Raw genomic sequence first — 14,040 nt, forward strand, 5'->3', positions numbered from 1 at the left:
AGACAAGCATGTATACTACCCATTTCTTCACAAAGTACGTGAAATATTCTGGAATTTGTTGGCCGTGATTTTATAAAATTCACCATTTTCACTGCATTGTCCAGCACTTCCTTCAGTCCCTCAGGCATGTGTTTTGTTGCGAGGGCTTGTCTATGGATGCTGCAATGAGTCCAAGAGACTTTTGATGCAACCTTTTTTGTTCGAGCTACAAATCCAGTATACTTCCCCGTCATTGATGTGGGCCCATCAGTGCAAATGCCTAGGCAACCAGACCAATCTATTTCCTTTTCTTGAAAATATGCATTAGTCAGAGATATCTTCTCCAGTTGTACGTTCTTCCAGTGGTCGGCAAAACAACAAGTCTTCTTCAACCAGACCTTCATTCACATAATGTACAAACAGTAGCAAAATAGCTAGATTAGCTACATCAGTTGATTCATCCAACTGTATAGCATAATATGGACTATTTTTCACTCTCTGTACAATTGCGGTCTCTATGTTATTTGACATGTCATTAATTCTTCGTGACAACGTATTATTGGACAAAGGTACCATGTCAATCCTTTTTGCAGCCTTTTCTCCGAGCATGCAATGAACTACGTCTTTTATACATGGACCAATCAAACTCTCTGCTATGGTATGGGCTTCTGATGCTTTTGCTACTCGGTAGCTCACGCGGTATGATGCTTCAAGTGCATTTTCATTATCAGTACTTGCTTTGGATATAAAACTGGTAATGTCACTTTTCCTCTCAGCTAATTTTCGCTTGAAAAAAATCAACAGGCTTGTCAAGTTGTGCAGGATGCCTAGTTTCTAAATGGTGCCGAAGTAGAGAAGGTTTGAGGCTGCTGTTTGCTAGAACATCACCACAAATCACACACAGTGGTTTTGGACATTCTTGATCACCAATGAATGTAAAGCCATATTTTATATAATCATCATCATATTTTCTTTTCTTTGTAAATGACTTTCCAGGACCATCATGATCATTAGACGTAGATTTTCCACAGTGTGGACTTGAGGAAACACTAGCTGATTCTTGTGTCTTTCCTTTTTCAGCCACTTATCCATTGAACTTGTGTACAAAAGTTCTAATAAAAACAACACAGAGAGACTGCTAACAACCAACAAACTAGAAAATGAGAAGATTCACTCAAGTCTCACTGAAGCAAAACAGCACTCCAGAGAGAATGACAATTACAGAGGCACCTTAACACTGCTACAATGGCTACAACGTGCTTCTGGCTGGTTTGGCTCCCAAACAGCTTTTCTTCTGCCATGAGGTTTCTCCCTAGGAGGGTGTCCTGAAAGGGACAAATTAGCTTGGACCACCCCCCACGTACAGCATTGCTCCTGCTAACTCTGCCCTCCATGCCAACTTCCCCTGTCTGACAAAGACAGGAGTCCGAGTTGCCACTTGCAGGTCTGGGGGTCTCAACTGACACCCTGCCCACCACAGGGCTCAGGCTACTGGCCCCGCGCCAGGGCCTGGGCTGCTGGATCCACACTCCCTGGGGCTCCTGCTGCTGGACCCCATTGACCGCCCCGTCAACTGAGCTCCACTGAGCTTCTGCTGCAGGTCCCGCTGACCCTGGGGCTCGGGCTGCTGGCCCCAACTGCCTGGCCCCCGCTCTCCCTGAGGCTCGGGGCTGCCAGCTCCGCCGGAGCGCTGGGGTTCGGGCTGCTGGCTGTCCCGCTGACAGGGGCAGGGCTCGGGCTGCCGGCCCCAACTGCCCGGCCCCGCTCTCCCTGGGGCTCGGGGCTGCCAGCCCTGCCAGAGTGCTGGGGCTCAGAGCTGCTGGCTCCCCTGCTGATGGGGGGCAGGGCTCGGGCTGCCGGCCCCAACTGGCCGGCCCAGCTCTCAAGGGGCTCGGGGCTGCCAGCCCCGCTGGAGCACTGGAGTTCGGGCTGCCGGCTGCCCCGCTGACGGGGGTCAGGGCTTGGGCTGCCAGCCCCAATTGCCCGGCCCCGCTCTCAAGGGGCTCGGGGCTGCCAGTCCCGCCGGAGCGCTGGGGCTCGGGGCTGCCGGCTCCCCTGCTGACAGGGGCTCAGGTCAGGGCTGCCAGCCCCAACTGCCCGGCCCCGCTCTCCCTGGGGCTCAGGGCTGCCGGCTCCCCCGCTGATGGGGGCAGGGCTTGGGCTGTCGGCCCCAACTGCATGGCCCTGCTCTCTCTGGGGTTCGGGCTGCCGGCTCCCCCGCTGACAGGGGCAGGGTTTGGGCTGCCAGCCCCAACTGCACGGCCCTGCTCTCCCTGGGGCTCTGGTTGTCTGCCCTGCAACCAGGTCCCACCTGCTGCCTCCAATGCCAGGGTCCTCTGGCTGCCATTAATGAATTTTTTCTTGCGAACCCCCTGTAACATTCTGTGAACCCCCAGGAGTTCGCGAACCCCAGTTTGGGAACCACTGCTGTAGGGGTACATCTCCCAGCCCAGGGAGACAGACTCGCACTAGCAGGGCTCCAGCTAGTGTGCTAAAAATAGCACGGACGAGTCAGCTGGAGTTCTCAAGCCCACCAAGGCATCAGAGCGGGAGTTGCAGCCCAAGTCGCAGTGTCCACACCGTGATTTTTAGCACACTAGCTGGAGCCCAGCGGGCACAGGCTGGGAAGGTTGCTGCCAGCTGCATTCTAGATATGCCTACTCCTGTAGTCTTGTGGCGTGGCGTAGCTGAGAAGGGGCCAGCCAGCTGAGTGCTCTTCTGCCTCATGAATTATCAGCTAAATCCTGGCCTTGCTGCACCTTACACTTTGGGAGGACTCCACATCCAGATTCACTCCCAGCCTCGTTTAAATCCTTCCTGAAAACCAGCCTGTGCTCCAATTATGTTGCTCAAGTTGGGGACCACCTGTGGCTACCAGGACCACTACAACTGCAACAGGATTCACAGAGCATCTGTCCCTGCAGTCACCCTATCTTCTTGCCCACCTGCATCTACCCACTGAATATTATCTAAGCCCTAGATTACTACACCCAAGGGCAGGGACTGGCTCTGCATTATTTGTGCAACGGGGCCCTGACCCCTGGCTGGGCTAGTTAACGTTCTGCTGTAATCAGGGCTGGCTTTAGGCCGATTCCCCCAATTCCCCGGAATCAGGCCCCGCGCCCAGCCAGAGCGCGGAAAGCCCATGGCCCCGCTCCCTGAGCCGGAGCGCCAAAGCCCCGCGGCCCTGCTCCCCTGGCCGGAGCTCCAACCCCATTTTCTGCAAAGTCTTTCCTTGGAAAACTTTGATTTTCACCAACATTTTTCAATCTGCAATCAGGAAAATCAAAATGACCGGTTTTGTGACATGTCACCCCCAGCTGAAACATTTCCCTTTTTCAAAGCAAATCAGAAGGTTTCATTTCAGGTCAATTTGACACTATGATGGGTCCCCCTGAGCTGCCACAGCGCCTCGGGGGGTTGTAATTCGGGTGCCCATGATGCATCATGGTCAGGGCCGTAGCAACAAAGAACGTGGCCCCCTCCGAACATATGTCCGGGCGGCGCCCCTTACAATGCAGAAACTGGAATGCGGTATTTATTTTATACAATATTCAGGGTTCATATTATGTATACATAGGCCTACAGTGTACGTGTATTCCGTATTTACGCAAAGCGCTTCTTTCGAGCCTTGTTCTCCGCAAATTGGTTAATCAATGCGTCATAGTCCAGAGATCTGGCAATCTTGTTTTCGATTGAGATAACTGCAAGCGCAGAAAGCCTGTCATCTGTCATGGTTGAGCGCAGGATATTCTTGATCAGTTTCATTCTGCTGAAGCTCCTTTCAGCACCAGCGACAGTAACTGGTGTGGTCAGAAGAATTCTGATGCAAATGCAAAGATTCGGATATATTTCCTGAAGGCTGTTCTTGTATATGTACGTTAAAAAATTGCTTGCCGTGACAAGTCCTCTCTCTTTCTCGATGACATAAATAAAATGATTCAATTCCAATATAAGTTCGTTGGCATCAATGTCTCCCATTTTTCTTTCAAAATTTTTGCTGTGATTCTCCAGCTCATTTTCTCTGTGACACTGCTTCAGGCTGTTAGCGTTGTACAGAAATCCAAACAACTTATACCACTCCATGAGTTGGTCAAATCGTGACGAAACAGAAGATATGGCCTGATCAGTGAGAACAAGAAAGAACTGCGATTTGAATTTTTCTTAGGCAGAAAGACGACTCAAATCATCAGCACATTCGTAATCAAACATTCTCTTCTTACATCGCACCCTAGTTTCTGGAAACACCTGCTCAATACCCATATGCTCTGCTATTTCACGTGCATTTGTGACCACAGAGATATATCCTGTATTTCGATAGTCTTCCAAAAACTTCTTTGTAGCACCGACTTCTACCTGCAGTACATCAATTGACACATCTGGTGACTGAATTAATTTGCTGGTTTTATTGACGTGAAATAGTATATCGTACCACGTGTACACAGTCAGAACAAAAGGCCATGTAGTAACATGGTCTAAAAGCGCACCGGCTTCTGTTGCTGTATTGCCATCTTTCTTTTCGAGCGCATATTCTCGCAAAGATGACAAAGCATTGCACAATTCTTCAAGGTGATAACGCAATGGCTTCACAGCATCAATTCTCGACTCCCAACGAGTGTCCGATAACCCTTTAACAGATATTGGCGTATGTTCTTGAAGTATATCCCAACATGAAGGTGAAGAAGAAAAGATAACGTATATTCTGTTAATCAGACCGAAAAAGTCAACGGCATATTTTGATGACGTTGCCGCATGTGAGATCACAAGATTCCAAGTGTGAGCTCCACATGGCACATACAAGGCACGGTCATTTATTTCTAGCATGCGGGCTTGAACTCCTTTATTCTTTCCTCTTATATTTGCGCCGTTATCATAAGCTTGGCCTCTCATGTCAGCAATGTCTATTCCTAAGTTGTTTGCCTTTTCAAGAAACGCTTCCAATAAACCCTCGCCAGTTGTATCATGAACATTAAGAAAACCAACAAACGCTTCACGAATATTGACACCATCTTCACTGTTGCATTCAACAAAGCATAACACCACAGACATCTGTTCTTCATGTGACACGTCGGGAGTACAGTCCAAAATAACTGAATAATATTTTGCTTTTTTAAGCTGCGCTATGTTGGCCTCTTGAATGTTACTGGCAACAAGTTGAATCAGCTCGTTTTGGATCTGTGGACTGAGGTACTGAACATGTGTCTCTGCCTTCTTAATCCTCTGTGAAAGTTTGCTGAGGACAGTATCATACTTTGCAAGCAATTCAAACAGTCCCAAAAAGTTGCCATTCGAAGGATCGCCGAGCTTTTCATTACTTCCTCGAAATGCCAAGTTTCTTTCGGACAAGAAAATAATGACATCAACCATGCGTTTGACCACATTTCTCCAGAAATCTTTCTTTCAGAAAAGCCTGCAACTCGAGTTGGTCAATAGATGTACGGTTTACTATGCCTGACCGAAGGTCAAACCATTTCACCATACAGTCTCGATGACCTTTGCCTGTTTCATGCTGCTGAAGTCTTTTTGACAGTGCTTTCCAAGCAGATGTTCCACGACGTAGCAGTATGTCGCCAGTGCCAAATAATTTACAACAAAAACAAAAAATGGCATCTTTCTGAACTGATTACATTAACCATGAACGTCTTATTTTCTCGCCATTTGCCATGGTTTGATAGAAATGAGTACTTGTGAACCTCCGTCTTTCCTCGTTAAATGGAAATTTGTAACTTTCATTCTGCTGTGGTGGGCCACGTGCAACAATGTCACACACTTGCCTGTCCGATATTATAGACGGCCAATCTCATGGATCATCAGTCAGTAGTTCAGATTCAGATACTTCTTTCCCGGCAGCAGCTGGAATATCTGTCACAGTTTGTTTGGTAGAACAACTGGCTTCACCTTCGACCTCACTTGAAGCACTTCTGGATACGATTCGTCGCTGCTAGCGCTGTCCGTTTCACGTGCCTGTACCTGTACGTTGGATTGCAGCGCAAAATACGTTGACAACTTTGGAATTTTCTCAAGTTCCTTCTCGGCATCTTTTGCTGCCTTTCATTTACTAGCTCCACTCTTATACGTTCTCTTAGACATCACAAAGCACGCTTCTGCGTTGGAAATGAATCGTTTCAAACGATAAAAAATTAAACAACTAAATTAATAACATTTATCTGCCGACCGCCATTATGAACGCAAAAACACATTCTTTGAATGGGTCCAACTAAAATTCGAAACTGACCGACAGACAACTGATGTAACCAATAGCATTATGATATATCATAACAACTTCACGGTTTTGTCAGTAAAACCGACATGGATTGTGCAATGGCGTCAATAAATATAAGGTATAACTAGGTAAGTGACATTTTTTTTGCCACTTTTAGGGGCCCCCTTCCTTGCGGGGCCCCCTCCGGTCGGAGAGTACGGAGGGCGCTCGCTACGCTTCTGATCATGGTTTCTCCTCTAGCTGAAGCACTGCATCATTAGAGACACTGCTGCATCATGGGAAATGTAGTCCAACTGGGGAACCCGGCACATAGAGGCTAACAGAGGCATTTGACATACAACTCCTATGAGGCAACCCAGTAGCTCAGACACAGTTCAATGTTGAACAGATCTGAAATGGAACATTTTGATTCAAGAATGTCAAAATGGTTTTGATTGAAAAAAAAAATTGATATTTTGACATTTCATCCCTATATTCAGGATGGAAACCAATGTCAAACTCTCAGAACTGGCCTCTGGGATAGCAATTCTGATTTTCTCTCAGCTTTAATAGACTGATGAATTGTAGATCTTGGTGGCAACAGACAGCTTTTGAAGGGGACAGTGGCGCAGGACAGATGGGAAAAGGCATCAGATAGATCCCATGAGATCCCTGGGTCACAGGCCAAACTTCTGTTCATTCTGTTGGGTGAGGGCAAGAAAGGTGGCAATCTAACCCAAAGAAATTACATACAGAAATCTGCATTGCCACAGCATGAGGCTTGCAGTTAAAAAAATCACAATCAGGAGATGCATATGTTAGTGTTTCAATGGCAGCATTAATTCAGGCACATTGCAGAGAGAACATCCTGTTTCCTAGTCCTGGTTCTTTGTTACCTGTGTAACTTAATTTAGTACTGTTCATGTCATAACGTGTAGGCAGTAAAAGCACCAAGGATCCAGCTTTTGGTAACCTTCCGCTTTCCTGTCTTTTTGTGTTATGAGCCACACAACCCTCAAGTTGCACTAATATAATTTTTGCATTGAACAGAAAACCATGAGGCTTGCTCCCTGATTTGCTGCTGTGTTCTAAATGAAAATACTTCTTTGGGTTTCCTTCCTTGACCATCCAACTCTCTTTGTTACTTCCAAGTGCAGTAGATGTATATTCTGTCATATTTGAGCCCTGTAGCAATAATAATAATAATGTGTTGCTGCTTTTTTTACTCCCGTTACCCTGCAAAGCCAGCCCAGCTATAATGGAAGAGGGAGCTGGAATTTAGTGCATCATCCATAGAATTAGTTACAAAATTCTGGACAGTGACCCCTGTGCAAACCCATCAATGGTAATAGGGGTACATAGGTGTCGCCAAGGTCTGAAATTTGTTTACAGTGGGGTCCCTGAGTGCAGAATGTGCGTCACTGGTGATTACTAGAGCTAGTCAGGAAGTGATTTTTTTTCTTGGGGAAGGGAGGAAAAAAACAAAAAATGGTTTTTCATTGTCAAATTTTTCTTTGAAGTTGTGTGTATTTTAATCAGAAACCTGAAAAACAAAAATGTTCAGTTTCCAGCCACTGAAAAATATTCTATTTCTGGCAATCCAAAACCAAAAACAATTTCAGTTTCTAATAGCTGGGGGAAAATCCTTGTTTTTTTGTTTTTCCACTTTGTTTTTTTATGAAGACCTGAACCTGTTTGATGCAAACAGGAGACAAAACACAATGTTTAGTCAAAAAGCTGTTTCCACCGAAAAAATACATTTTGACAGCTCTGGGACTGGTGCACAGGAAGGAAAGACCTGGCTTAGATCCAGCATGAACTTGTGTGTGGCACTAGCAGTTAGGGGAAAAACCAACTTCCAGGTAGGGGTGGCTAAAAGGAAGACTGCATGACATGGGGCCTTTGGGTGTAGAAAGCCATGCAGCTACATCACTACTTAGCATTGGCTCTCTAATTGGCCTATAATTATGTAGACAATACAAGCCCATTTATCCAGCCCCTTTAAATCAAACTCCCCTTTTCATCCAAATTTCAGTAAGATCACTCTGGATAATTATCCACTGGGTTGTGCTTTTGATATGCCTCCTCCCCACAAAAAAATTGGATAAATGAGGATTCAGTCTTATAAAATGGTCAGCAGATCCAGGACGTAGTATTGACTTTCTGTGATTCCACCTATCATTCCTTGCAACTGAGGTGCTACCCCAAGTTTCATATAGGACCAGATCATTCTTTCATTGACTAGTAACAAACCTCAGAATTCCCCAGCTCTCCACTGATATATATTTTAGCACATGTTTCTAACCTGGTGGTCCACAAAATTTGACCGTTACTTGGTCGGTGAGTGTCTGAAAATCACCCATCCTGTTCCTTAGCTCAAGTACAATTTAAAAAAGGCAAAAATATCATGTTTTGGAAGAAAGAAAAACATTTTTGTGAAAGCTGTTTGAAGCAGCTCAGAGGTTTGGAATACTAGAAATAGCTCCAGCAGAGTGCAGGTGAGATGGCCAAAGTAGAATGATACATGCAGGTGATCACATTGATGGCAGTCACTTCCAGACAAGGAGCTACCAGTAGCGAAAATCCCACAGTGAGTTAGAAAAGAGATTGTGTTGCAGATCTATGATGTGATCAAAGGACTGCTCTTTCCTGCTGAGCTATCATAACCAAATAATACAAACCTAGTCAAACTGTAGGGAAAAGCCCAAGGCATATTTTAAGCATTTTATCAAGAGACTAGCATGAATCAAAACCCGGTATCCAAATAGCCCTGAAACTTGTGGGGTTTGAAATCCCAGTCTGAATCTTGCAGCTCATCCTTATATGTGCCCTTAATTAAAGTCAAACACTTTGATAGCAAATTAGCAGCTACATACGCTGATCAACTAAATGATCTCTGATGGCCTAACAAAATCTGTGGACTGACTGAATTAACTCTGATGGCCCAATCTCACCACCCACCTAGTTTCATATGTTCTTGAAATTAAACCTAAAGTATAAAGACACCAAAGCATTTTTTCTCCTGGTTTTCTACAGCTTCTTTCACAAGGAAAATCTGACAAGAGAAGGACAAGGACAAGGACCATGACACTGTAATATGGTTTAGTGTCCTGTTAATTTTTAAAGCTTTCTTTGTGCCCATCCCTCTGAGGACAAGCAAAGCTCACAGACAGTCCTTTCCTTGCATACACTGCTGGGATGTGCCAACCAATTCGCTCTCTTTCCATTTCTGTGAGGGCCGTTCCTTAGTCTGTGATCTTGCCACTCAGGGAAAAGCCAAACTGGGCTGTGCTGTCACTAAATAACTTACAATGCAATTGTGAATGAGAGCTGGAGGAACATTTTTGGAACCACTCTAGTACTCACCAGCCACTTATTTTCTTAAAGAGGAAGCAAATGCTTTTCCTTAGCTGTCATTTCACCTCTTCTGCATTACCAACCCAGGTCATTCCTGGTTCCCCAAAGCCAGCAGTAGCACCTCTGCAACAGGATCTCAGGCAGAGTTGGTAATTGTAATCATTTGAATTTGGGATGAGGGTGCTGCATAATAAATGGTCACCCAGACTTATTTTCACTGCCTCCTTGTGCCCCACCGTGTAATACAAGCTGAGACCAATCCAGCATGCTGGAGCCAGCTGATGCTTGTCTGGGTAATTGGCTGATCTAAATGCTCCTGGGGGAAGCAACAAGGGGATAATTTGACATGCAGCCTGGGCCCATCTCTTTAGTGCTGTGCACCTAATGGCTATCCTTGCCTGTCAGGTAGGTAGTGTTATCCCTGAGGCAAAGAGCAGTCAAGTGACTAGCCCAAGGCCACACAAGGAGTCAGTTGCAGAGACGTTCCTGGTTCCCAGCCATGTGCTTTGCCTTACTAAGTCCCTCTCGGCCCAAATTATTCTCTCTGTCCTGCCTTAGTGACAAAGTGCCATCAGGGCCCCGTATTCATATGTCCAAGGCCAGGGCATCTTTGGATGCCAATCTTACTGTTTCTGCATGGCTCAGGCTGGTAGTGGAGGCTCACCCGGCTGGGGCTAGCACTGTGCTTCCCTGCCACACACACACTCTCACCTCCAAAGCTCTCTCCACACCAGCAAAGCTGAGATCCCCAATTCACCACCTGTGGGAGCTGTATTGTGGACAGGGCTCGGCCGCAGCACCAACCCATCAAGGACAAATGCAGAGTCCTGCACTTAGGACGTAAGAATCCCATGCACCGCTACAGACTAGGGACTGAATGGCTAGGTAGCAGTTCTGCAGAAAAGGACCTAGGGATTACAGTGGACGAGAAGCTGGATATGAGTCAACAGTGTGCCCTTGTTGCAAGAAGGCTAACGGCATTTTGGGCTCCATAAGTAGGGGCATTGCCAGCAGATCGAGGGACGTGATCGTTCCTGTCTAGTCGGCATTGGTGAGGCCTCATCTGGAGTACTGTGCCCAGTTTTGGGCCCCACACTACAAGAAGGATGTGGAAAAATTGGAAAGAGTCCAGCAGAGGGCAACAAAAATTATTAGGGGGCTGGAGCATGACTTATGAGGAGAGGCTGAGGGAACTGGGATTATTTAGTCTTCAAAAGAGAAGAATGAGGAGAGATTTGTTAGCTGCTTTCAACTATCTGAAAGGGGGTTCCAAAGAGGATGGATCTAGACTGTTCTCAGTGGTACCAGATGACAGAACAAGGAGTAATGGTCTCAAGTTGTAGTGTGTGGGGGGGTTAGGTTGGATATTAGGAAAAACTTTTTCCCTAGGAGGGTGGTGAGGCACTGGAATGTGTTACCTAGGGAGGTGGTGGAATCTCCTTCCTTAGATGTTTTTAAGGTCAGGCTTGACAAAGCCCTGGCTGGGATGATCTAGTTGGGGATTGGTCCTGCTTTGAGCAGGGGGTCGGACTAGATGACTTCCTGAGGTCCCTTCAAACCCTGATATTCTATGATTCTAACCCCACCCACAATCTGATTCCCATCTGCACTACAACATCTGCCATTGGTGGCACAGCAGGGGTGAGTTACAGGTCCATTTGGTCAGATAGAACCAGCCCTAGCACACAACCTGAGCAATTCTGCCAAGGCCCCATATCTCTGCTAGTCATGGAATGTGGGTTCTGGGATGGCTCTTGTTATTATACAGGCAGGGCACACCACTGAGGGCTGACTAGACCCCTCTACATGCCTGGAATAACAGGAGAGAAACGTTTGACCCACTATTGCCATTTACGCTAACGAGAAGCCCAAGCTTGGTGCAGAGAGAAAGATGCCGATGCATGTGATTTTCATGCCATGGAGGCAGGAGAAATGCTTGAGAGGAGGCGTTTTTCCCTGCTCTGCTCCTCCCGATAGGCAACTCTGTAAGTATTCATCAAATGGCCTCTAACAGAGTAATAGATCCCAGATTTCATTCCACCCACGTACACCTTCTTAACAGAATATCTGTGTTTGTTCACTCTGTTGTCTGGCCTCCTGTCAAGATATCCTGCAGCCAGCCTGGAGCTGCTTCTAATGGGCTGCCAGGGGATTTGTTCTCTGACAGGAGTGTGTACCAGGTGCTGACAGCTTGCTGGAACGACTTGCTGTGCTCGCAGGATTGGAAATTGGTCTTTCATTCTCACCCTGTCAGAGCAGCTAGGTGGCGGACGATGAACCGTGATGCGCTCTTCTGTAGCTTTCTGTTGCCATGTGGGGCCAAGAGATTGTGTTGGGGCTGGCATGTCTGCTGAGCGGAGTTTGCATGGTACCCCAGGCCTTGCCGTGTAGTGTGGGCTGCAGCATTCAAAGATGAGCTGCAATTAACCTTCTGCTCCCCTCAACTTCAAATCAGGGATCTCCCGTAGCCACAGCCAGTATTAGGACTATGCAATCAAGCACCATAGGGACCCACCAGCACAGCGTCAGGATCAAGCTGAGTGTCTTAAGATGCAAATCTGTTTCTGTGTTTTCCATCATCCTTCCTTTGGGGAGCCATTTATCCTGGGGCCAAGCTAACATGAGCTCTGGTCTCCTTGAGCTTCTTCCACCAGCCAAGGCCTGAAGGAGCCTGAAAAAGCCAAATAAGTAGGTGTGAAGAAATGTTTGCACAGGCACATGGGAGCATGCAACAGGTTTGTGGCATTCTTGTGCTCAGGCATAGGAGAACAGATGCAGGTGTGTAACACTGTACAGAGGGCTAAGTGTGAGCACAGAGGCAGCTGTGTGGAAATGTGAGTGTGAGCAGAGGCAGAGAGAGAGAATCTTTATAAGTTAACACAGCATTCATGCTACAAACATTTCTTTTTCCTTTTCACACAGGGCAGGGAACATGGCCTCTGCTCCATGAGTCACAGCCTAAGCTAGCGAGGAGGGAGGCAGCTTTAGCCTAGCTGTGAGTGAACAGCTGCCTTCTGCCCTCATGACATGAGCCTGATTATACGTGAGCATTCTTCTCTAGAGTAAGGCAAAGTCCTGCCCCTCGGGGGTGGGTAGGATGTGTGCTGGCCATGCACTGGTACCTAGGGTTACCATAATCCAGCAAGCAAAAAAGAGGATGGGAGGAGCCCCGCCCCTGCCCCTCCCACTCTCCCCCCCTCAGAAACCCTAACCCTCCCCCTGCTCCTTGTCCCCTGACTGCCTCCTCCTGGGACCCCTGCCCCTAACTGCCCCCCAAGACTCCACCCCCTACCTAAGCCTCCCTGCCTCTTGTCCCCTGACTGCCCCCTCCTGGGACCCTGCCCCTAACTGCCCCCCAGGACTCCACCCCTTACCTAAGCCTCCCTGCCTCTTGTCCCCTGACTGCCCCCTCCTGAGACCCTCCCCCCATCCTAACTGGCCCCCTAGGACTCTACCCCCTACCTGTACCCTGACTGCCCCAATCCTTATCCATACCCCCACCCCCAGACAGACCCCTGGGACTCCCACGCCCCATCCAACCACTCTCCACCCCCTGACAGCCCCCCCAAAATTCCCGACCCATCTAAACCCCTCTGCTCCCTGTCCCCTGACTGCTCCAATCCCTCTCCCCACTCCTGCCCCCTGACAGCCCCCCCCCAAACACCCCCCCACTCCTTGTCCCCTCCTGGGACCCCTGTTCCTAACTGCCCTTCAGAACCCCACCCCCTACCTAAGCCTCCCTGTTCCTTGTCCCCGAACTGCCCCCTCCTAAGACCCCCCCCAAATGCCCCCCAGGACCCCACCCACTACCTGTACCCTGACTGCCCAAAACCTTATCCACACCCCCCCAGAACCCTCCCCCCGAACTCCCGACCCCCCCCCAACCCGTCTCTTGACTGCCCCCTCCAAAACCTCCCTGCCCCTTCTCCGACCCCCTGCCCCCCTTTTTGTTGGCCTTTCTTCGCCTAATGTCTCGGTGAACTTGCTCAGGAACTGCATGAGCCGCTCCTCCGGCACTCTGGGCAGCAGTGGGGGAGGAGCTCCAGACTGCCCGAGCCGATCTGCGAATGCAGGGAGGGAGGGAGGGAGTGATCTCTGCTGCAGGGCGGAGGAGGGGCTCTCTCAGGCTGTCGGAGCCCCATGTAAGTGGCACCATCCAGCCGGCTGCAGTTAGCCGCGTGTGCTCTGCATGGGGGGGGGAAGTCCGGACATTTACAAATTCCCCCCGGACGCTATTTTTAGCTTAAAAAGCCGGACATGTCCGGGGGAATCCGGACGAATTGTAACCCTACTGGTACCTGAGCCCTCATGCCAACACAGATTAGCCTGTGCAGAGCAGGAGGAAGCAGTGCAGAGCAGAGCAGACTTTACAAAGGGGAAGGATACACCCCTGTTTAGCCAGGGCTGCAACACCTACCCTAGTTGACTGGGCATCTGGCCACACCCCCTAGCAGAATGGCCCCACCCCCCTCATGGCCATGGAACAAGCCAGCCTAGAAGCT

The 14,040-nt window shown here is 48.3% G+C and overlaps 1 protein-coding gene across 1 annotated transcript in view; it reads right to left on the reverse strand.

Moving 5' to 3' along the window:
- Positions 1-6,993: 6,993 nt before the first annotated feature.
- The window catches only part of GLYCTK (glycerate kinase), a 33,550-nt gene continuing 26,503 nt past the window's right edge, over positions 6,994-14,040 (reverse strand). The window contains exon 5 of the mRNA XM_054035759.1: positions 6,994-12,209. Coding sequence (XP_053891734.1) covers positions 12,138-12,209 — 72 coding nt within the window. The 3' untranslated portion in view covers positions 6,994-12,137. The remainder of the gene's footprint in view (positions 12,210-14,040) is intronic.

Source organism: Malaclemys terrapin, chromosome 7 (genome assembly GCF_027887155.1).
Source record: "Malaclemys terrapin pileata isolate rMalTer1 chromosome 7, rMalTer1.hap1, whole genome shotgun sequence".
In the NCBI taxonomy this organism is placed as follows: Eukaryota; Metazoa; Chordata; order Testudines; family Emydidae; genus Malaclemys; species Malaclemys terrapin.